General features: G+C 38.0%; 2 protein-coding genes across 2 annotated transcripts; both read left to right on the forward strand.

Annotated features, from left to right (window-relative positions):
* Nucleotides 1-4,948: 4,948 nt before the first annotated feature.
* Nucleotides 4,949-9,998, forward strand: LOC147286547 (uncharacterized). Its single transcript, XM_086240786.1, has 5 exons — nt 4,949-5,075; nt 5,255-5,358; nt 5,475-5,600; nt 5,700-5,971; nt 9,800-9,998. The coding sequence occupies exons 1-5, from the start codon at nt 4,949-4,951 to the stop codon at nt 9,996-9,998; spliced, it is 828 nt and encodes a 275-aa protein (XP_086096912.1).
* A 5,524-nt stretch (nt 9,999-15,522) lies between these two features.
* On the forward strand, nt 15,523-16,565 carry LOC147286548 (uncharacterized). Its single transcript, XM_086240787.1, has 2 exons — nt 15,523-15,551; nt 15,644-16,565. The coding sequence occupies exons 1-2, from the start codon at nt 15,523-15,525 to the stop codon at nt 16,563-16,565; spliced, it is 951 nt and encodes a 316-aa protein (XP_086096913.1).
* The last annotated feature ends 8,226 nt before the right edge of the window (nt 16,566-24,791 follow it).

Consider the following 24,791-nt stretch of genomic DNA (forward strand, 5'->3'; position numbering starts at 1 on the left):
CTTAATGGGTTGTAAGGAATTGAATCCCAAATCTTTTAGAAGAGCTTTGATCCAAATTAGTTCACAAGTTGTAGAAGCCATTGCTCTATACTCTGCTTCTGCACTAGAACGTGCAACCACATTCTGTTTTTTACTCTTCCAGGTGACTAGATTCCCACCAACAAAAACACAATATCCAGTAGTGGACTTTCGATCTATTTTACATCCGGCCCAATCGGCATCGCTGTAGCCAACAATCTCAGCACTATTATTCCTCTTCGTCAATATTCCTCGACCTGGAGTTCCCTTAAGGTAACAAAGAATGCGATCAATAGCTCTCATATGACATTTTCTAGGAGCATGCATAAATTGGCTGACACGACTAACAGCGTGAGTGATATCAGGGCGAGTGATGGTAAGATAAATAAGTCAACCAACCAGCCTTTGATACCGCCCAATGTCAGTCATTAGATCTCCATCCAAGCCAAGCTTATTATTGTTGTCAATTGGATTACAAACTGGTCTGGCATCAAGCTTTCCAGTTTCTTGTAACAAATCCAAGACATATTTCCTTTGATTCAGAAACAAACCCTTTTTTGAATACGCAACTTCTATTCCGAGAAAGTATTTTAAAGCACCCAAATCTTTAATGGCAAACTTCTTATGAAGAAGAGACTTGAGTGATCTGACCTTTTCCATGTCACTCCCTGTGATAACAATATCGTCAACATAAATCAGTACAGCAGTAGTTGTTCCTAAAGAACTCCTTTTAACAAATAATGAAGAGTCTGCAGTGCTTCTTTGGAATCCTGAACTCAAGAGAACATAGCTTAGTTTTGCATACCACGCTCTGGGAGATTGTTTCAAACCGTAGAGAGCCTTATGCAACTTGCAAACCATACCCTTTTGAGATTCTTGTGGATGTCCAGGAGGAATGGTCATGTAAACTTCCTCCTCCAAATCTCCATGTAAAAAAGCATTTTTTACATCCATTTGGAATAAAGGCCAATTATTATTGACTGCAATGGATAAAAGAACCCGAACAGTGTTCATCTTAGCGACTGGGGCAAAGGTCTCTTTGTAATCTACTCCATAGGTCTGTGTAAACCCTTTTGCAACCAGTCGCGCCTTGTGTCTCTCAATTGATCCATCACTTTTATATTTAATCTTGTATACCCATCGACATCCCACTGGCTTCTTTCCTTTCGGCAGCTTGGTAATGGTCCATGTCTTGTTGTTATTAAGAGCTTGAAGCTCTTCTTTCATTGCACTTCTCCATATTGTTTGAGAATTAGCTTCTTGAAAGCTTGAAGGTTCTAAGCCTTTTGAAATATTGCACAGAAAAGCAGAATGAAAATGAGATACATTATTATAATTTAAATATTTTTGAACTGGGTACCTCACAGTATGATAAGTAATGAAGTCCTTGAGCTTCTTTGATTGTTAGGGGGACCCTTGATGATCTTCGTGGAGCAAAAGGAGCTGGTGAAACAATAGGGGCAGCTAGTGGAACTAGGAGAAAATCAGTATTTGTCTCATTGTTGGTAGAAACTTCATCAAGAGACATATCTGTTTGTGTGTTTGATGTTGCATTTCGTAAAGAAATAGAGTCCTCCGCACCATCAACAATTGGAAGAGGAACTAGATTGAACAAGTGCTCCCCCTTAGGTCCAGTCTGCAATTTCTTTTCAAAGTAAGCTTTTTCTTCTTCAAAAATAACATCACGAGAAACAACCACCTTCTTTGTTATTGGGTTGTAGCATTTGTACCCCTTTTGCGTACTTGAATATCCAAGGAATACACATTTTGCAGCCCTTGGATCAAATTTATCACGATGCACAGATTGAATATGCACATAACATAAACATCCAAAAACTCTTAAATGAGAGATATCAAGCTTCCTTCCTTTAAGAGTTTCCATAGGTGACTTGAAGTTAAGAACTCGACTGGGCAGCCTATTGATTAAATATGTGGCTGCAAGAATCCCATGTGACCAGTAGCATTTTGGAACATGCTTTTGTAGCATAAGTGATCTTGTTTTTTCTAGAAGATCACGATTTTTTCTTTCTGCGATTCCATTTTGCTGTGGAGTGCCAACACAGCTTGTTTCATGAATAATTCCCTGATCAGTCAAGAAAGTTGAGAGTTGACCTTTCATATATTCAGTCCCATTGTCAGAACGTAAAATTTTAATTTTAGCATCAAACTGATTTGCAACCATTTTACAAAAATCTTTGAAAATTTGAGTAACTTCAGCTTTAGATTTCATCAAGTACAACCATGTGGCTCGAGACCAATCATCAACAAAAATAACAAAATATCTAAATCCATCATAAGAATCCAACGGGGCAGGTCCCCATAAATCTGAATGAATCAACTCAAATGGCTTGTTGGTTCTTGATAAAGAATGCTTGAAAGGCAACCTGGTCTGCTTTGAAAGATGACAAACTTCACAAGAAATAGGATCAGCAGAAAATTTAGGAAAGAGATGAGAAAAGGCAATACTAGAGGGATGGCCCAATCTCTTATGCCACAGATCTCTACCTTGAGGTGCCTTGACTTGAAGAGCATTTGCAAAACTAATGGGTTGATGCAGCAAGTAGAGACCATTTATAAAGACCCCTTCACCAATCTTCTGCTTTGTGATGCGATCTTGAAAAATTACATTTTTAGAGGAGAAAATGGCATCACAGTTGTGTGCGATAGTTAGTTTTCCAACAGATAATAACTGTATAGGAAATGAAAGGAGATAAAGAACTTCAGAGCTAATATTGGAGCCAAAAAAATGAATTTCTCCATGACCTTGAATTGGTACAGTAGCTCCATTAGCCAAAGACACAGACTGCTTTTGATTTGAAGGTTTAAAATTTTGAAGAGCATCTTTATTACTTGTCATATGATCTGTAGCTCCAGTGTCAATAACCCAAACATTTGATTTTGAAGCAATAGATGCCAAAACACTTAACGAGGCATGAAGAGAACCTGGTTCATAGGTAGAAGCTGTGCCATCAATTGATAAGTTCTCATTTTTGGTGAGTTGTTGAAGTAGTTGTGTGAGCTGTCCGATAAGAACAGAGTGAGACATTGCTTGATTCACTGAAGCTTCAGTTGCAACTTGATTCGCTGCCTTCTCAAGTGAACCTTTGTTGTCTTTTCCACCTTTTGGCTTCAGGTGAGGATAAAGAATCCAGCAACTACCTTTAGTATGTCTGAGTTGCCCACAATGATCACATAGCACAGTCTTTCGTCCCATGAGAAAAACCAATAGAAGAAGACGACACAAATTTATCAATCAGTTCTAAGAGCCTGCTCTGATACCATGTAGTTTAGAAAGGAAGAATATGGAAGAAGAAAAACCAGAATAAATTAACGTGGTTCAGCAGCAAGTTTTGCTGCCTACAATTTATCTAATTTTTTATAAGGATGAACCTTATATAGAGACTTAGAAATAAACGGTTTTGATCATCATATTATAATGTGGAGTGGGTCTCATAAGTCACAATTTATTATGTTTAAGATAAGATATATCTCAACGAAATGAGCCTAATATATAGATTAAGCTATTAAGAATAAAGAGAGATTGAAGAAATTAAAAAATTGGAGGCTTTTTTTGGATAATCAAATTTTCATTGATGCAAATCAAGGCCGGGCCGGTTTGCAATATCCTCTTGGACCCGAGACTCCAACCAAGATAGTAGCTCAGAATGCGCCAAACATAGACATCACTACAACTCAAAGCGAAAGGGCCAAACTATGAGCAACACGATTACAATCATGAGGGAGAAATTAAGATACATGCAGTCAAGGGCAACATGCCAATAAATATAGGAAAGAAAATTAACGGACTGGAATCAAGCAAGTTGATCCCTACCAAAGTGCCTCACTCATATTGTTACCCCAAAAGTCCGCAGCAAATTAATTAATTTTATTCAACACAGCCGGTCAGGGACGGACGCACGTTGGGAGGTAAGGGGTCGGGCGACCCCCCAACGCCGGATCTCCTAGCCGTGAACTTCCTTTCCTAGCCGCCGGTGACCCCCCAAACCTCTGAACGGCGACCCCTTGACCTCTGGCCGGTGACCCCTCCCTGCCCAGTCGCCCACCACCTGCTTGATGAAAAGCCTCAGTGGCTGTTGGACTTTTTCTCTATTTTCTCCTCTTCTCCTCTCCTCTCTTGGTTTTGCTGGACTTTCTCTCTCTTTTCTCTTCTCTTCTCTTCCTCTCTTGGTTTTTCTCTCTTTCTTCTCCTCTGTTTTCTCCTGAGTAATATGGGGTTTACCACACACCACCACCTAGCACACATACACACACACACTGACACACACCACTGAACACACATACACATACCTCACTCCCCACCTTTTTTCAAGCTAGGAAAGCTCATACACACGTATCCCCAATATTTATATATATATATCTACTATAACATAATTAAAATGTGATTAAAATTAATACTAATAAACACAAATATAAATATAAATAAATAATAATTTAAGTAATTAAATATAAATAAATATAAAGACAAGTAATTATTTTAATAAACACAATTTTTTAAAAATTTAAAAATTAGGTTATTACATGTAGCTTGTAATATTGTTTATCATTTAATTTTTTATTGTTATTGTCGAACAAATTTTTTTTTTTGCTTTTACACTATGACCCCCCGGGTTGGAGATCCTGGATCCGTCACTGCAGCCGGTCAGAAAGTCCAAGAGTGTTCATACTTCATACTCTTGATTTGATGAATTAAAAATACCAAATTAAACAAAAGCGAAAACAGTAAAGAAACCATGGTTTAAGTTTTTTTTTTTGTTAAACCGCGTAGTAGTGATGTCATACTTTTTTGTTAATTGCAAAAAGATCGAGACTATTAAATAGGAATTAATTAATTAATTTATTTCAGTATATATAGGCCAAATTAAAGCCAATATATACTAGTCAGATTTGCTTAATTCATAGCTGTTAATCAATGTATAAATTACTTCCTCAGCTGAATACTCAGATTTCTGATTTTCCCATATCATCCCAGCAGGCAGCTGCTTCAGGAACTACAATTCCAGCAGCTGAATGCCTTCGTGAAGCAGTGTTTTCTGGAGGTCTCTCTCTCTCTCTCTCTCTCTCTCTCTCTCTCTCTCTCTCTCTCTCTCTCTCTCTCTCTCTCTCTCTCTCTCTCTCTCTCTCTCTCTCTCTATCTCAAATATAAATATATGCCCAAAATGAATGTATTTTCTTAATTATTAAGACATAATTGGATTAATTATATTGCAAACTGCAGACAGCTTCTGGGGTCTTGAAGCTGCATTTGGTGGTGTAGATGGAGTTATCAAAACCGCTACAGGTTATTGCGGAGGAACCCTCAGAAAACCCACATACAGAGAGGTCTGAAAAATTAATATATATGATGGATGATAATCATATACCTTTAAACCCTATTGAAAATCAAATTATTAAATAAAACTCTGTAATTTAAATTTGTATATATATTTTGTTTACAGGTCTGTGAAGGAAGAACTGGCCACACTGATGCTGTGAAAGTCATATACGACAACACAAAAATCTCATACAAGTCTCTGTGTGATGTCTTCTGGGAAACCCATGATCCCACCAACAAAGACTACCTAGTAATTAATAATTTTTATTAAATTAAATTCTTCATCATAATTATTGGGCTAATTAGTTAGTTGATCTTATGGGTACGTTATATATTGATGATGCTGCAGAACTTTGGGATTGGTACGCAGTATCATAGATCTGCCATATTTTACAGCAATGAAGGAGAGAGGAAGCATGCACAGGAGTCGAAGATCAGACGGCAGATGAAGCTCAACAGAAGGATTGTGACCAAAATTATGGTTCTTGATACTGAGTTCTTTGTGGCAGAGAACCAGCATCAGAAGTACTATCTCCAGGAGAAGTATAAGATTTGTGAGAGTATGGGCCTGCGGAGTACCAAGCAATTTGTCGAGTCAAACATAGCTTGCAAACTCAACGGGTACGTAACATTTTGGTAATAAATTAAGAATTTGGATTTTTCTATTTTTTTATTTTTTTACGGTCATATACTCATATATTATAAAGGTAAATTCATAAATGTGCGTGACCCCCAAATACCGCAAAAAGTGGAAAAATTACTCAAGTGTTTGAATTTTTTTTTTTTTTTTCTGTTTTACGTACTCCCACGTTCTTATTAAATTTATAATATTCTATTCAATAAAAAAAAGCCAGATCTAGAACCCATAGAACCAGCTGGTCCAGTTGCAAAAAAAGGGTACCAAGTCGGTGACCGGAGCCATAGACGAGTCAAAGACGTTGGGTTTCGGGGGGAGATGTACGTGGTCGTAGGGGGGAGGGTGGCAGTCGGGTTTCGGGGAGATGTAGGGTTTCGAGCTTGAGGGAAAGAAGAGAGGCAGAGAGAGAAAGTGAGGCAGAGAGAGGATGCGGGGGAGGGGGAAGCAATGGTTGGGGTTGGGGAGATGTGGGGTTTCGAGGCTAAGAGAAAGAGGAGGGGCATAAAGAGATGAGAGAGAAGTGAGGAAGAGAGAGAGGATTCGGGGGGAGGGGGGAGAAACAGTTGGGCCTAAGCGAAAATGTGTTGCTAGTTGGATTATGTCAGCAAACAGTTGGGCAATGATTGTCACTGTCACACAGTAACAATTTAAATTGCACAAAACACTCTATTAATTGCTACTATTTGGCAGTGATAATCATTGTTACTGTGGGACATTAACCATTTAAATTAAAAAATACTCTATTAATTGTTACTGTTTAGCAGAAACAATCATTATTACTGTGAGACAGTAACTATTTAAATTGCAAAAATATTTTATTAATTGCTACTGTTTGGCAATAACAATCATTATTACTATGAGACAGCAACTATTTAAATTGAAAAAAATATTTTATTAATTGCTATTGTTTAGCAGTGACAATCATTGTTACTATTTGGCAATAACAATCATTGTTACTGTGACAATTTGCTTAGTTTTCAAAAAAAAAAAAAATCCATGAAAAAAAACATAATGTGAACTTATTTTGTACAAAGTGGACTTATTTATTATTCAACTTTTTAGGTGAGTTTTTTTGTATAAAGAACTCTAAAAATAGATTTTTTAGTAATTTACTTTTAAAAAATCTATAATATTCTATTGAAATTAAAAATTAAAAGAAAAACAAAATGATAAAGAATAAATAGAAAATCTAAATCCAGTATTAAAGTATTATTTGGTTTTCTTACTATTTAAATAGGAAGAGTCGTGGTTGAGATAAGGTCAATAAATTAATAAGCAATGAACCTACAATTTTAATATGTTTCATTTTTAGTTTAAATTATCCGGTCCAAATCTGAACTTCTCCACTTTGTCTAGATTAAATAAAAGAACTCAAAATATATTACAACTCTTCAATTTAAGAGCTATCATCCCTGGCCAAAAAAAAAAAAAGAGCTATCATCAACCGGCCAAAAAAACAAAAAAGAGCTATCATCAACTGGTTGTCAAAAGTAGCACAACGTTGATGGTTCGCCTCTTGCAATGATTTATTGGTCGTATTTTCCATGAAGCTTGACTTTTCTATGGTAAAATATGTGGCAAGAATTGAGACGCATGGCAAAGTCCGCAATTTTTTTATGGTGGATGTGGTTCAGCTTTGCTGATATACAAGAGAGAACAAATGGTGTCCTTTTGGTTGGGCATTTGGGTTTTTTGAACCGATAGGAGGGTAAAAGAGGAAATTTAAGTGTATAACAAAAGCCCTTAACTTTTTGTAAAAGAATAAGAGAGCTGCTATTTGCACACATTTTTTCTCTTTTTTTTTTTCCTACACACCCTCTATTCTCTTCTAAAATTTAAAAACTCTCTTAACACACCCATCTAATTACCCTAATGCCCCTATTTTATTCATTTCACAAAATTTAATCCAACACACCCCATTACCTAACACACCCCATCAAAAAAACAAAAAAAACCACTTACACAGCTCATCCTTATCCCTCAGCCCTCCCCTTCCCTCACCGACCACCTTACTCCCTCCCTCCCTCCCTCCCTCCCTCCCTTCCTTCCTTTCTGTCTCTGTCCGGCGACAACAACCCCCGCCCACCCTTTCCCAGCCCCTCATTCTCCTTCACCGACCACCTCCCTCCCTCTGTTTCTGTCCAGCTCCGGCGACAACAACCCCGGCCCACCCCCTTCCCAGCCCTCCTTCTCCTTCACCGACCACCTCCCTCTGTTTCTGTCCAACTCCGACGACAACAACCCCGACCCACCCCTTCCCAGCCCCTCTTTCTTCCTCACCCCCCGATCACTTCCCTCCCTCACCGACCACCCCCTCCCTCATTTTCTGTCTCTGGCCAGCTCCAACAACAACCCCAGCCCACCCTATCCTTGCTCTTCCGACTGCGACCACCTTCTCCCTTTCCCCCTCTCTATCTCTTTCTCCACCTTAAAAAAAAAAAAGCAGATGGTGGCTGGTTCGGCGGGCCAGTGCCGAAACCCATGGTTTTGTTTGGCGGGTACCACTTGAAAAATTTTTTATTACCGAACCAGCCACATCTCCGGTGAGTTCATAGTTTCCAGCGGTGTCAATGAAGAAGAGTGAGGCTCGGGAGAGAGAAAGAAAATGAGGGAAATGGTGGGTTCGAGAGAGAGAGTGGGTTTAGGAGAGAGAATGAGATAGATTAGGCTGGGGGAGGGAGATGGTCGGGGTGATTGGTGAGGGAAGGCGAGGGGCTGCTGGGTTTGTGTTTTTTTTTTGGGTCTAAATTGATGGGGGGGGGGGGTGTTGGGTGAGGGAATGAGAGAGTGGGAAAGAGAGGGTGGTCGTCGGCGGTAGTGGGCTTCGACGGTGGTGGGCTGCTCGGCGTGGTCAGGATGAGGTGTTTGTTTTCTTTTTTTTTCTTTTGTTTAGGAGGGTATGCAAAAAGAAAAAGAAATGGGGTATTAAGTTTTTTTCTAAGGGGTTTTTTTTTTTTTTTAAGAGGGGTGTGCAAAAAGAAAAAAAATAGTGTGCAAATAGCAGCCCTCAAGAATAATCTTATATTGACCCCACCCCCCAATATATTGACCCCTTTAGAGTAATTGGTTTTCTTTCCATATATAATTCATGTTTTATGCCGATGGTTTGAAGGTGGTGGCAGGGGGCGAATGCATGGGTGATCAATAGTGGCTAAGGTTGGGTTGGGTTTGGGTTTTTAGTTTTTTTTTGTTTGTCAAGTCTTTAATTTTTTTTTTTTTTTGGATCATAAAATTTATTAAACTGATAAATTGTTTGAAACAATCCATTAGCCAACTTGGGCTTTCCTCAAACCATAAAATTTATTAAACTAATAAAACAATCCATTAGCCAACTTGGACCTTCATCAAACCATAACGAAACGCCAATCTTACTTAAACATGAATTAGGGGGGCCAACTGATCAATAGAAGAAGGGGGGTTAATATAGAACCACTCTTTTGAAAAGCTCGACCACGTTCTAGGTTCCTTAACTAGCGATTGTCATGCCATAGTCGCTTCGGTGACTGTTATGCCACAGTTGCTTGGGAGACTATCCTGCCACAATTGCTTGGGTACGTGACTGTCTTGCATGCCACTATGGTTAATTAGCATTTCTCAACTTTAGAAACTTCAAAATAATTTCACTGTATGTCGAGTTTGTCAAAATTTAGTTTAATTTCGTAAGTAAATGCTGAAATCAAAGGAGTTTTTTTTTATTTACAACTCATTTATAATTTGACAATGGACACATGTTTACTTTATTTTCTATATTACTCTATGAGCAATTTATAAGGATATTGTTTCTGATATGCATTGTTCTCTAATTTATGCAGGATTTTAGCTATGGAAGGAAAGCTAATTATTAATAAATTGACCACACTTCTGAAAACCCATGAGCTGCCTAATCAGACTAAGTTAGCATTGGAAGAAATTATTGAAGAAATAGCTAAAAAGGAAGAGGATTTTGAGAATCCGCGAGCTGTAGAAGCAAAATCAAACCAAGTCTCACATTGTGCGAACATGTTGTCCTAGTAAATTAGAATTGCATGCAAAGACATGCATGGTTCGTAGTTCAATTACTAAGTTTCCAATTCATGGTAGTAAAAATTAACTTGTACTACTAATTAGTACAAGACAGTATCACAAAAAAATCCAAACAACAACATATAGCATTGCCTTCAACTTGAAATTATATATTGGTACGTGATACATCATATATAATATCCATGTTGCACGGTTTCACAGGGAAACTTTCTGTTGTACGTGAGTAAAACCACTAGTTATGATTCAATCCCCTTTCAAGATCTTATTATTAATGGACTTTGATAAAACTTAAAAAGAAAGATTATATAGCGCAAACAAGCACCCCAATATTTAACGTGGTTCGACAACTTACCTACATCCATCACATGCAAGCACCCAGAAAGATTTCGTTAACTTGAGAAAATATATTACAACACATAAAAACACTCTCTCCCTATAGATCTCCTAATCTTCAATCTCTCACACCCTTTGGCTATCCCTCTTGAAGTCAATCTTGCTCTCTCTCTTGATCTCACCCTTGATATCACCCTTCATAACTTATGAAGACTTCTTGAAAAACTCTCTTTGAGAAAACTTATAGAATGTCTTTCAATTTCTAAGACTTAAGTACAAAATACAATCCTTGGCCAAAAAAAGTATAAAATACAATCCTAAACAAAGTAGGAAACTAAAACCTTAAACTTGCTTAATAAGAATAACTTGCCCAAAAGACAACTTGGATATAAAATCCCAACCTTGGTAGAAGTACGTAGGAGTCCTATTCCGTTTAGAATTAGGGAAAAATGTTTTAATTTGGCCTAAAAACGCATTCAGCCCGCTTTGGGATCGATCCCCAGTGCTCAAGGGGGGGCAATTGATTTCACCCAACTTCATTGCCAAAATTTTTTCCCTTCCAAGATCGATCATACCCATCTTCTTGATGCTTTTCAAGGTCTTCTAAAGCCCAAAGCCCCTCCAATCTTCAACCAAACCTCTATGGAGGCTCCCATAGACCCGAGACAACTCCAAAGGTGAGCCAAAAACACAACAATCTCCACATTGGCAAGCTTATGCTAACCCATAAGACTGTTGCAAATCATGATATCTTTGAACTTCTTGAAGAGCACCATGAATTTCTCCAACAACCTTCACCTTGGCAAGAGACTGGCCACTTGCCGCAATGCACCTCAAGTGAGGAGGTGCTCCACCCAATCTCTAACCTGTGATAAAATTGAGCAAGTCCAAACCATGTCTGAACTTCTCCACTCCCTGAATCTTTAGTGTAGCTTCATGAGCCTCCATGTCAGATTCCTCTTAATTTCCTATGAACCCACTTGGAGTCGATAAGTCTTCTACTTTTGGGCTTAGGAACCAACTCCCATATAGAGTTCTTGTCTTGAAATTCCATATAATTCGTCATAGCTCTCAACCAATCTTCTTTCTTGATGTTCTCAACCATATGCATCCTTGAAATTAGTTGAATCCTCTTCACTAAAATAATGAACCCCGCCCTCTTCCCATCCAAACCTTTTAGATGATTTGATGGTACAATACTTTGGCCTTGATGATGCTATACAGCCAAGCTCAACATGCACTTGAGCCTGGATTTGCTGTTGTTGTTACCCATCCACCTCTTCAATATTTCACATGAACTGGTGTCAAATAAAAGAGCAACAAGATTTGATTGAAAGCTAAAGAAAGATGACATTAACTTAAAATTGGTACTAAGAGAAAGTTCAATCTTAGTATATCAACAAAAGAAATACATAGAAAAACTATGAAGAAAATATTAAACGGACTAAGAACTTGACGAACATGAAAGGAAATTAATGCAAATAAAGCTTTAAAGAGCACTGAAATATTGCGAGCTAAAGTTGTTGGGCTGAATTGATTTTGTCCTTTGTTGGAGGGTTGTGTGTGTTGGAGAGGGTCCCTGGAAATTGCCTTGTGAACTTCCTTTTATAGTGGTCCAATTAATTACTATGAACTGGAGCTGAGCTTTGAATGAGCTGGGCATGAACTGTAAATGGGCTGGGTTACTTTCAGGTTTGCAAGATGTCCAGCCGAAAGACATCAAACATTCCCACCCGAGAGGCTTTGGTCGGGCATATGTTACAATTGGATCGAGAATTTCATCACCCATTCCCATATTTTGTCTTTTTCTCCTACTAAAATCTCTCTTCAATAGATTACTAATGATGATGTATATGCCCACCAAGAAAATACTTCAAGATGCAATCTTTTAGTTGATTTCGACCATGCCCTCTACAACACTTCTTGGAATATATATATATATATATATATATATATATATATAAGAGCCATATGTCATCCTTAGAATCCTGAATTAATGGGTTTTTGCTCAGGTATCAGCCAAGAACCTGCTGCCGAGAATGTATTGATGTCCTTCTCCTAAACTATGCAGTTTGTCTCCTTCACTCATCAAAATAGAAATGTCAGATATGGTCCAAACATAGGTGATATTTAATAGTAATAGATCCCCTTGTAAGAGCCTCTGTCATATGGTCTGTGACTAAACGGTTGCCATTGTATTTTGGACACTAAACAACAGAGGTATTGTGTCCAATAGATGTGGATCCAGACAGTGTCTTTGGTCTGACATTGTAGTACTGGGATGACAACAAAGGGGCTCGGAATAGAATATATGCATACTGTTGAGAGTAATGTGGAGCAATGTCCCACATCGGAAAACTAAGGCTTAGCATATGTGCTTATAAGTCTTGGGCCTCTCCACCCATTGCCAATTGGTTTTGGGTTGGATGCTCTAATTCTATCATGGTATCAGAGCTTGGTTATCCGCGTGTAAGACCCAACGGTCACACGTGCTCCCACGTCACCCAATATAATTTGTTCACGTGTAAGGCTCAAAATATCGCCACACGTGCGGGGGCGTGTTGAGAGTAATGTGGAGCAATGTCCCACATCGGAAAACTAAGGCTTAGCATATGTGCTTATAAGTGAGTAATGAGAGAGAATGATATCCAAAGCACCCTGCGCAAATACACAAAAGTGAGCGGGAAGGGCACCGGTGTGATACCGGCCAAAGATCCTCCGACGCTCAAGTCAGTGGGTCAGAGAATTTGTGAGCAGAGTGAGTGAATAGTATAATATTGATTGAATTGTCCTTTTGTAACAGGAAAGTACCTATTTTATAGTACTTTTGGAAGAGTGTCAACCAATCCGGTGATGACACGTGTCCCTTGTAATGACTCGCACTGTAAGAGCGCCACATGTCACCTGTCTCAAGGATCCGAGTGAGTTGACACGGGTCGGGGCCCAGGAGGCTTGAGCTTGGGAGGCCAGAACCTAGGAGGTCAGGACCTAGGGGCCGGAGCCTATGAGGCCGGAGCCTAGGAGGTCAAGGTCTAGGAGGCCGAAGCTTAAAGGGCCGGAGCCTATGAGACCGGAGCCTAGAAGGTCAGGGGCTAGGAGCCCGAGAAGGGCTCACTACTAGAAAATAGCTTATTTACCACATTAATTCTACCACGGTCAAGAAAAGTCCATGGTTAAAAATATATATCTACCACGGTCATTATAAGCCCGTTATAAATAAAGTTATACTACCACGGTCAATAACGGGCCCGTGGTTAGAAGAAGTTAATTTATCACGGACATTTAATGCCCATGGTCTATAATACAATCCACCACGGGAAATGAACGTGGTTAAAAATTTTAATTACCACAGCGCATTTTTCTATTCCACCACGGTATATGTATGTGGTTAATAATTTTAATAACCACAGCGCCTTTTTTTGATGTACAACAAGATATGTACGTGGTGGAAAGATTTTTTTTTTTTGTCCTAAATTTTTCCAGTCCCGCGCCCTTTAATGAAATTTTTTGAGATTGGCGCGCGCCCTACACTGAACCCAGCAAAAGAGAGTTCACTTTTGCCCCGATCTGAAGAAGAAAAATTTGCAGTGTGTATGATTTTGGGTGGGTTTCTTGGATTTTCGTTTTTTCTTGGATTTATGTAAAATTTGTGCAGTGTTTAATTTTTTTTTTATCCTTCGATCTAGCAGTGACTACTCTCTCGATCTCTCCGAAGCACGCCAGCACCAGTAGCTCCATCTTTGGCCGTTTCGGTTCGGTGAGTGATCTCGATCTCTCTCTCTCTCTCCTTCTCTCTCTTTCGATTTGTGGACAAATTTAGATTTGAGAAAAGAAATTGATATTGATATATTGTTTGCTACCTGATGTAATTGCAGGCCGTTTCGATTTGTAGCTCCATCTTTGGCCGTTTCGGTTCTTGTCGCAGCTGCTAATTCCGGGCACACCTTCCCTCGCAGGTTTTCCAAGACAGACCTCCAGAGCTGCTTAAATACAAGGTAGGAGGAACTTTCCTTTGAACTATACTTCTCACCATCCTTTGAACTTTCCTTCTCCACCTTTAATAAAATTAAATGAAAAACTAAAATGACCACAAGCAGACCATCAAGGATATGGGGTTTACGGGCAAACAATTTTTTAGCTTGTGGATGCTTTGATAGATTCTTGTAGTTATATTAATTTCATTTGAAGCTTTAGGATGTGAGATTGGTAAGTGTGCAGTGGCTGTGTAGTCACAAACATATATAATTTCATTTACAGCTTGTGGATGCTTTGATAGATTCTTGTAGTTATATTAATTTCATTTGAAGCTTTAGGATGTGAGATTGGTAAGTGTGCAGTGGCTGTGTAGTCACAAACATATATAATTGAGTTTAGATGTTTATATATGTCTCTGTGTGTTTGGTTTCCTGGTTTCTACTTGGTTTTATTGCAAATGAATAGCTACTCTCTAATTTGGATTTTGGAAGAAACAAGCACTGGATTGAAAAGAAGAAAAAAAATATCTGTTATCTTCCAACCACTCTGTCACTGTCAGCATCATCTAAAATTTCCAACATGCTTCAATGCCGCCCAACTAAGAATGCCCCATAATTCCACATCTACTTTTGTAGTTTTCTAGTTTATAGAGTAAATATATTTTGTATAGTCAATCACGTTTCTTGTATAGGGAATCCAGATAGACAAGAAGTAGAAATATTGAGAGGAATCATTCCCCTGAAGAAACACCTACATGTATTTCATTTTCAAGAACCAAAGTCCCATCTTTCTTCTGATCTTCTCTTTCTTATTTTGGACATTTTCCAAATCTATCCAACAGCATATGAAATTATTGTTAATTTATAAAGAAGCATTTATGAGTAATGCTCAACCACATAACTCTAATAAGTATTCCAGTAAGAGAATTATTATATTCAGTCATTGAATGAGAATCTAACGATTAACAGGAGTCTAATTAATTTTAGCACTTTTCTTAGACTAATATACTCTATTGTTAACATACTGCTACTGGTAAATGAAATCAGATTAGAAACAGGACAGACTATTTTCTCCACGACCCTTAATTCACTCTTTTCTCTTTGTTCTTTAATTTGTTTTTGACTTGAATTGTGGACGATTTTAGGATTATTCCTTGTTTTGGGTTATTAATAGCAAACATTCATTATTTATTTGGCTAGGTGCAATGGACAAAGATTGGCTAACATTTGACAGGTTATATTACTTAACTTAGTAAGGAGTTGTTTAGATGTTATAGGTTGGATTCTGTTTAAGTGATTAGGATTTTTTTCTTATCTAAAATATAGACGATCGAAAGAATATAGAGACGGTGCGAAAAAATTTGTAAAAGCAGCTACAGAACGTGGAGGTAATCATAAAAAGATAGTTTGCCCTTGTGTAGTTTGTCAAAGTCAATGTTTTCAACTACCTGACCAAGTGTATGCACACTTGGTCATGAAGGGAATGGAAGATACATATACTACTTGGGTGTGGCATGGAGAAGAATCTGTTGTTGAACAGTCTAATGACATTAGAATGTCAGAAGCATATCCAATGTATAGAGATGTCTTCATTGAAGATGATGGTATTGCAGACTCCCCATCACAAATAAGAGATGAGGATTTCATGGATAAGGTGGAAGATGCTGAATCTCCATTATATAAAGGGTGTACAAAGTACACGAAATTGTCAGCTACTATTATTTTATACAAGCTGAAAGCCACGCATGGTGTAACAGATACGTTTTTTGATGACCTTCTTCAAACCTTGAGTGATATGTTTCCGCAAGGTAATACACTCCCAGATTCGATGTACTCGACAAAGAAGTTACTTAAGATGTTTAATCTAGGGTTTGAAAAAATAGATGCATGCATAAATGATTGTTGTTTGTTTAGAAAAGACTTAGACAAGTATGAGACATGTCCCAAGTGTGGTTCTTCACGCTGGAAGGTGAATGAACGCACTAATCGTATCCATAAAGGAGTTCCAGCCAAGGTGTTGCGTTATTTTCCGATAATACCAAGATTGAAGCGGATGTTTAAGTTGCCTGAAATGGCAAAAGACTTGACATGGCATTATACCCATAAAAGTCAAGATGGAAAGATGCGACATCCAGTAGATTCATCAGCATGGGAGATCATAGATAATAAATGGCCAAATTTTGCATTAGATCCGCGAAACCTTAGACTTGGTTTGGCCTCAGATGGATTTAATCCTTTTAGTAGATGAACTGTTTTTTAGTAGTGGCTTAGCCTTTGGGCCTAGGAAGTCGATGCCTAGGAGGGGCTTAGCTTTTGGGCCTAGACCCAAACGACATGTTGTTAAGCGGCGTGTGACTTGTCGTTATGCCCAGATGATTCATCATACGAACATGCAATATCATGTGTGACTTGTCATTATTTGTGGCTGTTGTTTTATGGAAAGGTTGGGGAGCAAAGCAATATCATGTCTCTCTTCATACAGGGATAGAGCCAAGGGTACTCGCCGCCCCTCTAACGTTTTTCAAGCAGAAATAATATATACATATATGTTAATAACATATCAATATTAAAAGATAATTTCGATACTCAAGGTAGTAGCCCCCAAAAAAATATATAATATCGTAAAATTTTGCAGTTGTTATACTATGTTAATTTATTTTATCTTTGTTGTATATGTAATTATATTTAATATTTATTTACACTTCTATGTATAAATTAATAGTTTTATTGCACCAGAAATTACAAATTGTTTTTTAGTTGGTCATAGTATAATTAGTTTTTAATAATTATTTTTCTTACAATATGGTTCATCCATTTTAATTTGTGTGCATGATATGTAATTTTTGTTTCATGAATGTTAGACAAGTGTCGAATAAATCTTTATTTCATTTGTAGATGAGAAAACTATAATTACAATTATATGGATTTTTCAAAAGACAACTATTACAAAATTCTTAAACTGGACATACTTCACTACAACAAAATCTAGCAAAGGCAACCAATTGTTTTTGGTAGGAATAGATGCAACTGTCACTGTTGTTAGTTTGTATTGCCCATTGCCACCATGCAGTCACCATAGAGCATGTTGGAGGTTGGTGTTGGGGTGGCAAAGGAGCTAAGCCCACCCACATGTAAGAATGGTGGAAGAATTTGACAAAAACTGTCATGACAGTCTGACAGGCAGCTGCTCACTAATGCTGCAGTTAGTTGGTTTTTTCCCTTCACCATTAGATGTAAGGTTGCTGTATTGGTGTTAGAATTGATATCATTAAACAATGTCTCCATGAATGTTGGTGACTAATTAATTAGAATTCAAAATACATTTTCCCACCAAACATATCTTGCAGTGGGATTTAAAAAAGTGAAGGATGAAAAGGAAGAGAGAAGAAAAGTGCAAATGAAGAAGGAGGTTTCGCACTTCCAAGCTACTGGAGCTTCGGTCTTCTCTCATGAGGTCCAGTCCTCAATCTTCTTCTCAGCTTCTGGAGGTCCGGTCCTCTCCCATGAGGTTTGGTCCTCAAGTCCTCTTTTTGATCTTCTTGTCCTACATCGCAACCAAGCAAAACCACAAAGTATAAACTCACAAGGAAAAGGAACATAAGTTGAAAATGAATTTTGTTTGGTCAAAGTTGAACATAAGCAAAACCATATTTTGGAGTTATAAATATGCCATAATCGAAGTTATAATTAATATAAGTGAAAACATACTTTTCACTACAACAAACTCAAATAAGCTTGCAAAATGAAAAATATAATGAACTTTGATAGCACTGAAAAAATGCCTCATGCCTACTGAGAGGCAATAGAGAAACTATTACTTAATCATGTTGAAAAAGAAAAAGAAAGACTAGTTAAGGGGAACTCATGCTAGTATTCAAGTCACATATGAGGTTCAGACATATATACCTTCCCCATATGCATGTTTGAACCCCATCTGTGACTCATTCCCCTGTTCACCTGTGAACTTGAAAGCAATACATATAGATTGAAAACACACACACAAGGCATAAATTAAAAGAAAGTTTAAGTTAGTACAGATTAAAATAAGAAACTATAAGTATGCTTCCCAAACCCAAATAATGAGCAGCTAAGAAGCATACCTTTTGTCTGAAGGAAAACATAAGAACTTTCTCATATTTTTGCTTGGAGAATACATTGACAGCAACATCCTGTAAATAGCAAAGATATAACTCAACCACACATGAAAATTATATATGCTCACAATACTTTCATGTTTCTCTCACTTTCATAACCTAAAGATAATTAAAAAAAACAAGACAGATCCCACGATGCACTATCATTGTTACACTTGTTCATATAAATAAAAAGAGTTGTTGACCTATACTATAGACACATAAATTAGACTTTTGAGTAGTATGTTATACACTGCATTTTTCTTCATTAAGGTCACTGAAAATCATCACTAAAGCATATCACTTTGGTTAAATCGGGAAATTTCATTTTTATGTATCCACTTAAATTTGAAGTTAACTAAAGAAAGAGTGAAAGAACATACTGATCCATACCACAGACCATGGTATTTATAGTTCCACATGAACCTGCAGAAGGTTGGAAAATGGCAAAATAATATCAAAACAAATATGAACCAAGCAAAACCACAAAGTATAAACTCACAAGGGAAATAAACATAAGTTAAAAAGGAATTTTGTTTGGTCAAAGATGACCAATTATGCAGTTATTAGATGGACATTTTAGTTATCACTGCAAACAGTTGATGATTCAGGAAAGATGAAGTACATATTCGGGACAAAACTATGTCAAACAATGCAGTATGTCAATAAGAAAACCATTGAACTATATTGCTTGAAGAAGTTAATGAATACACGAATCAAGAATCACAGCTATATATTGGCTGCTAACAGAATATTGAAACCAACTAACTAATCTCTTAACAAAACAAGCCACATGGCACACAACTATAGGCTATAGACTAACTAGCATAACTAATAACCATAATCATTGAAAATACAAACACGTGTACAATTCAGCACAACCATGAAGCAGAGGACCAGACCTCCACCTTGAGGACCAGACCTCCAGGAAGCCACCATGAAGCTGAGGACTGGACCTCCACATTTGAGGTCCGGACCTCCAAGACCTCCTGCAATCAACACATTTTACAGCTCACTTGTTTTAATTTCTTTATGTCAAAAGAAATAAAAACAAACCCAAAAATAAAACCTAAAATTAGTAATTTCTCATATATATAATGAGTGAAAATAATTAAGATATAGATATATAAAACACCAATTAATTAGTACCCCAGCAGCCAAGCGTAACAACTCCGTCAACATGGCCGTCATACACCGTCGGAGTCGCCAGAGATCGGCAGAGGAAGGTCGCAGGTGTTTGGGCTTTCAATCGCCATCTATGTTGGTTGCCGAAATGATTTAATGACACCAATCAACTCAAAGCAACGAGAGGATGAAAATAGAGGTCGTGTGCCTTGCTGCCTGAATACTAAAATCACCGGAAAAGATGGCAGTTTTGTTTGGTTTTCGATTTAGCTTCATGGCTGAGTTTTTGGGAAGAAAAAGATCAAAGGGAGAGAGTGGAGGAGGAGACGAAGAGTTTGGTGGTAGTCGCGCTAGAATCGTCACTAGATTATCCATGTTCGATCGAAGACAGAGAGATGAGAGAGAAGGGAGGGTGCGGTTGGTTTAGGGATGTGGGAGGAAATGAAGAATAAATTCTGGAGTTAGGTTTTTATTTAACCCTATGTAGCGAAATTACACATTTAGCCCTCAAACAAAAATCACCATAATTTTTTAACTGGTACACCAATTCGAAGCTTGATGGTCGTAACTCCGTTTTACATCTTCTTTGTGTGTACGCGCTCGTAGTCCCGAGCCCTATCCAGCTAGACCAAAAACTCGTTTATAATGTAAACATTTAATTTTGTCAAAATAAAACCTTAAACCAATTTACGTCTTCTTCGTGTCTACGCGCTCGTAGTCCCGAGCTCTATCCAACTAGACAAAAAACTCATTTATAATATAAATATTTAATTTTGTCAAAATAAAACCTTAAACCAATTTATAAAAGCATTTCTTTTTAAAACAAACAATTTTATAAATTCATAGAAAAATAATTTTAATGAAATATATTAGTTTAATGAAATATTTTATAAATTCATCCCTAAACTCAAAATGTCAATTGCCACTTTCCCAATTTTAGTTTCAAAGAAAAGAGGCCTTGTGCACAGCCACCATTACAAATTTAGTTTGGGTTAGGGGTGGGAAAAAAATAATTATGCCACTAATCTCCCAATTCGGTTACTATGTTTTTGGAGCTACAAAAAAATCAACTATTGTACAAATTAGTGGGTCTTAAAGCAACTATCATCTCCACCATAAATATAGTAATCACTGACAATAAGTATTAGTGACTACCTCATTTGTCAATAGGCACCCCCAAATTTATGGGTGCAAAAAATAGAGGCCTTTGGCCATATTTGTTGTAGTGCTTACTCGACTCTAGTTTTTTATTTATTTATTAAAAACAATGCTTCATTGTTAAGATGTGTTCTCGATTACAGCAAGGTCCTCGATCAACAAATTCATCAACCACATAGCACCTTCCTCTAATCACATCATTAAGCCTCCTCTACGAAGACTAAAACGAGCCAATTCATGGGCGACTCGATTACCCTCTCTAGGACAAAAGGCAACATGTGATATATGCAACTAACAAAATCAATTTAATATCCGGCCTCCACCAAATTTCCCTCTATAGCTCAACACACATTTTGGTCGTTAAGGAAGCCTCCAAGGAACCGGTCTTCACCTCAAGAGGAAGCAGCCTTGCCTCACTAGCAAAACACCTGCATGGATGGAGCTCAGTTGCTAAGACCGAAACATTGAAGCTTGAATTTAGAAAAATCGTTCAAGCTTTTGTTTTATATGGTCCCCCTCACCCCCAAAAAAAAAAAAAAAAAAAAAAAAAAAAAAAACTAAAAATCCTAGCTCCACCCCTGCCTTCATATACATGCATTGCAACATAATAGGATAAATTTGGGTACGTACATGTGTAAGATATATATATATATAGCTTTTCTCTCTCTGCAAGATAATCGTTCTTTAACTAAAGAACAGACGCATATATTTATGGCTTTCTTTTCACTTTTTGATATTATTCTTCATAGGGTTTAATACTTTAGGGTATAAATCTTCAATCAAGACATGTTACTTGGTTATAACCAAAGAGTTAAATTTCGAGGCAATTTCGATTTTGACAAAAATTAGACATAAATAACAAAAATTGCTATTAAAATACAAAAATTTGAATGAAAATTTAACATATTATCTACTATATTGATAAAAAAAAAAAATATTGATAATTGATAAAAGCTGACTTATAATTGACAAGGAAGTGATAAATATATTACTGAACTATCCAAATGTCTACCAAAAAAATGAAACTAAAAAAATAGAGTTGTGAAATTTTTAAAAATTTTATAAGCCAATTTGACCTTCAAAACAAACTTATCTAGCTTAAAAATACGTTCCGTCATAACATAGTGATGAGTTTGTAGATCTCGTAATTCCTTTTAATTTGACCTATTATGGGCCCAAAATAGACACGGGAACTCAAAGTTACGTGGATCGAAGTTAACTACCAAATCTTTCCTTTATGCAAATCTAACATCTCCATGTAGGCATGGGTGACGCATGCTGCATTGGAGAGAATTCACCCTTTAGTTCTGTTCATATCTTATGTTTACCCAAAATTACACCTTTAAATAGGTCGATGATCGGTATGTGTCTAGATCTTACCCTGAGATAATGAGATGTGCAAGTATGCCAGCAAGTCGCAAAAGGCTTGCAATGTGTGTGTGTGGTGAATGAAAATGGCCTCGATCCACCTTCCAATTAAGCAGTTGTAAACCAAGTGGGGGAACTAGTGTAGGTTCTTTTCTGCCTAAAATTGGTTTAGGACTTAATCATTTTCTTAAAACAACAACAGTAAAGAAATGCCAAAAAATGATTGCAAATATGAATGAAAATAGTAATTAAGAACAATAGTGATCGAATTGAAATTAAGCAAGAAAGATAACTTGTATTAACATGAACATGAGTACAAGAAACTCATTACAATTAAAGTATTTGAATTAGAAAGACCCTTAATTGGCTACTTGAAATCAAGAACATGTTGAAACCAACCTCACAACAAGCATGAATTAATTCAAGAACTGGGAACTACGGCCACAGATTGGCCGGCCGCAAATCAACTTTAACGGTCTAAAAGCAAGGAAAATTAGCTAAAGGGCTTTGAGAAGTAAATTTGATAGAGTTTTAGTATTGTTGAATGTTGAAGAATGCCTCCTAACTCTTCGTGCTTGAACTTATTTATAGAGGAAGAAGAAGCAAAAATTGCTCTTGAGCAAGTGTCACGCTCTCCTTGATTCCAAGGGCCTTAGATTCTGTATGAGGACGTTAGCCAATGATTGATTTTGTTTAATTTTAAGTAATTCCAAAATTGTTGAAAATTCCAACCACGTGAGATTATTATGATGTCAAATCATAAAAACTTAGTAAGAATGGCTGGAAAACTTGTTGCTCAACCTCTTCTTATTCCCATATTTTACTATACAGCAAACCTTTACATTTTTTCACAATTTCATTTCCAATACCTTCTGTTGATGCAAATTTCCGTAAGAGAGATGCAACAACATAGAAGGGATGATCTGGCTGATCTGAAGCCCTACTGGATGATGAAGTGGAGGTTGAACCGAGATCTTCCTGCACGAACACAAGATCAAAGGAGATGGACCGGTGTGGTACCAGCCAAATACGCTCCGATGATGAAGTTAGTGATGTGTATTTGGAGGTGTTTATGTAAGAACAAGGAAGAACATGTGATGAACTTGAGAGAATGAGGAAGAACAAGGTAAGATCTCCTGGGTTTATTCTCAGCAAGTAGGGGGTATTCTGATAGGCTTTTTGGTGAGTGAAGTTATGTATTAGATCCCCCTTTTTGTGCACATAAGGCAGCTTATATAAGCAAAGAAAATGGTGAGGGGTAAGTTACCTGCATGAGGGTGAATGGTTGAGAAGAGGCCACGCTTTCGGTCATGAATAGTGGCATGCACAGCTACTCACCATCTTTACATTCAATGCTGCATTCAATGCAAGGATGGAAGATAAACTGGGATGCCCCAATAGTCATGACTGTGAGCTAGGAAGTCTCATCTGTCAGAGAGTCATGTCAGGTGTACTTGAGTATGGCGGTTCGTCCTAACGTGATCTTCTTTAGAATGGCAGTGGGAAGCCGAGCCGATCCGAACACATGTTCTCATGTGTAGACAAGAAACCCATGTGTGATCGGATCGGACATGGACAAGCCGGTCGAGCCAATCCGGTAGGTAGTGATCTCTTCAAGTCGTAGTTGGCTGTGACTAGAATTTGAGAGGATGATCACCAAAGGCCGAGCCGAACCGGGTGTCCACTTCATGATGGATTTCTCCAAGTGTAGAGCAAATGTTGATAGGTTCGGATCGACAGGAGGCAGTTCCTAGGCCGAGCCGAACCAAATGGTCGAGATGATTCGGTGATGACAAGATTGTCAAAGCAAGTCTGATCATGACCGGTCATTGGGCCGGTCCGGGCCGAGCCGAACCAATGGTCGAGATGATCCAGTGGTGACAAGATTGTCAAAGTGAGTCCAATCATGACTGGTCATTTAGCCGGACCGGGCTGAGCCGAACCAATGGTTGAGATGATCCAGTGGTGACAAGATTGTCAAAGCGAGTCCAATCATGACTGGTCATTGAGCCGGACCGGGCCGAGCCGAACCAATGGTCGAGATGATTCGGTGATGACAAGATTGTCAAAGCAAGTCTGATCATGACCGGTCATTGGGCCGGTCCGGGCCGAGCCGAACCAATGGTCGAGATGATCCAGTGGTGACAAGATTGTCAAAGTGAGTCCAATCATGACTGGTCATTTAGCCGGACCGGGCTGAGCCGAACCAATGGTTGAGATGATCCAGTGGTGACAAGATTGTCAAAGCGAGTCCAATCATGACTGGTCATTGAGCCGGACCGGGCCGAGCCGAACCAATGGTCGAGATGATTCGGTGATGACAAGATTGTCAAAGCAAGTCTCATCATGACCGGTCATTGGGCTGGTCCGGGCCGAGCCGAACCAATGGTCGAGATGATCCGAGCTGAAGATTTTGGAAGTGATGTTCCAGGTTCTAATAGAATGTTTAATGGTTGAGATGTGACTGGAGAAAGATGATCTCCAAATCCGAGCCGAACTGATGGTATCCGAAAAAGATGATCTCTCGAATTTCTGGTGGATCCCAATGTTAGTTCGGATCGGACACGGATGACCCAGAGGTAAGAGCCGATCTCATATGTACATGTCGTTGGCATTGCTAAGCTGTGATGATGACATAGATGGCTGGGTCTGATCAACTTGACCATTGAAAAGTCAGAGCAAAAATGGGA

This window comes from Dryas octopetala, chromosome 4 (genome assembly GCF_963921425.1).
Source record: "Dryas octopetala chromosome 4, drDryOcto1.1, whole genome shotgun sequence".
In the NCBI taxonomy this organism is placed as follows: domain Eukaryota; kingdom Viridiplantae; phylum Streptophyta; class Magnoliopsida; order Rosales; family Rosaceae; genus Dryas; species Dryas octopetala.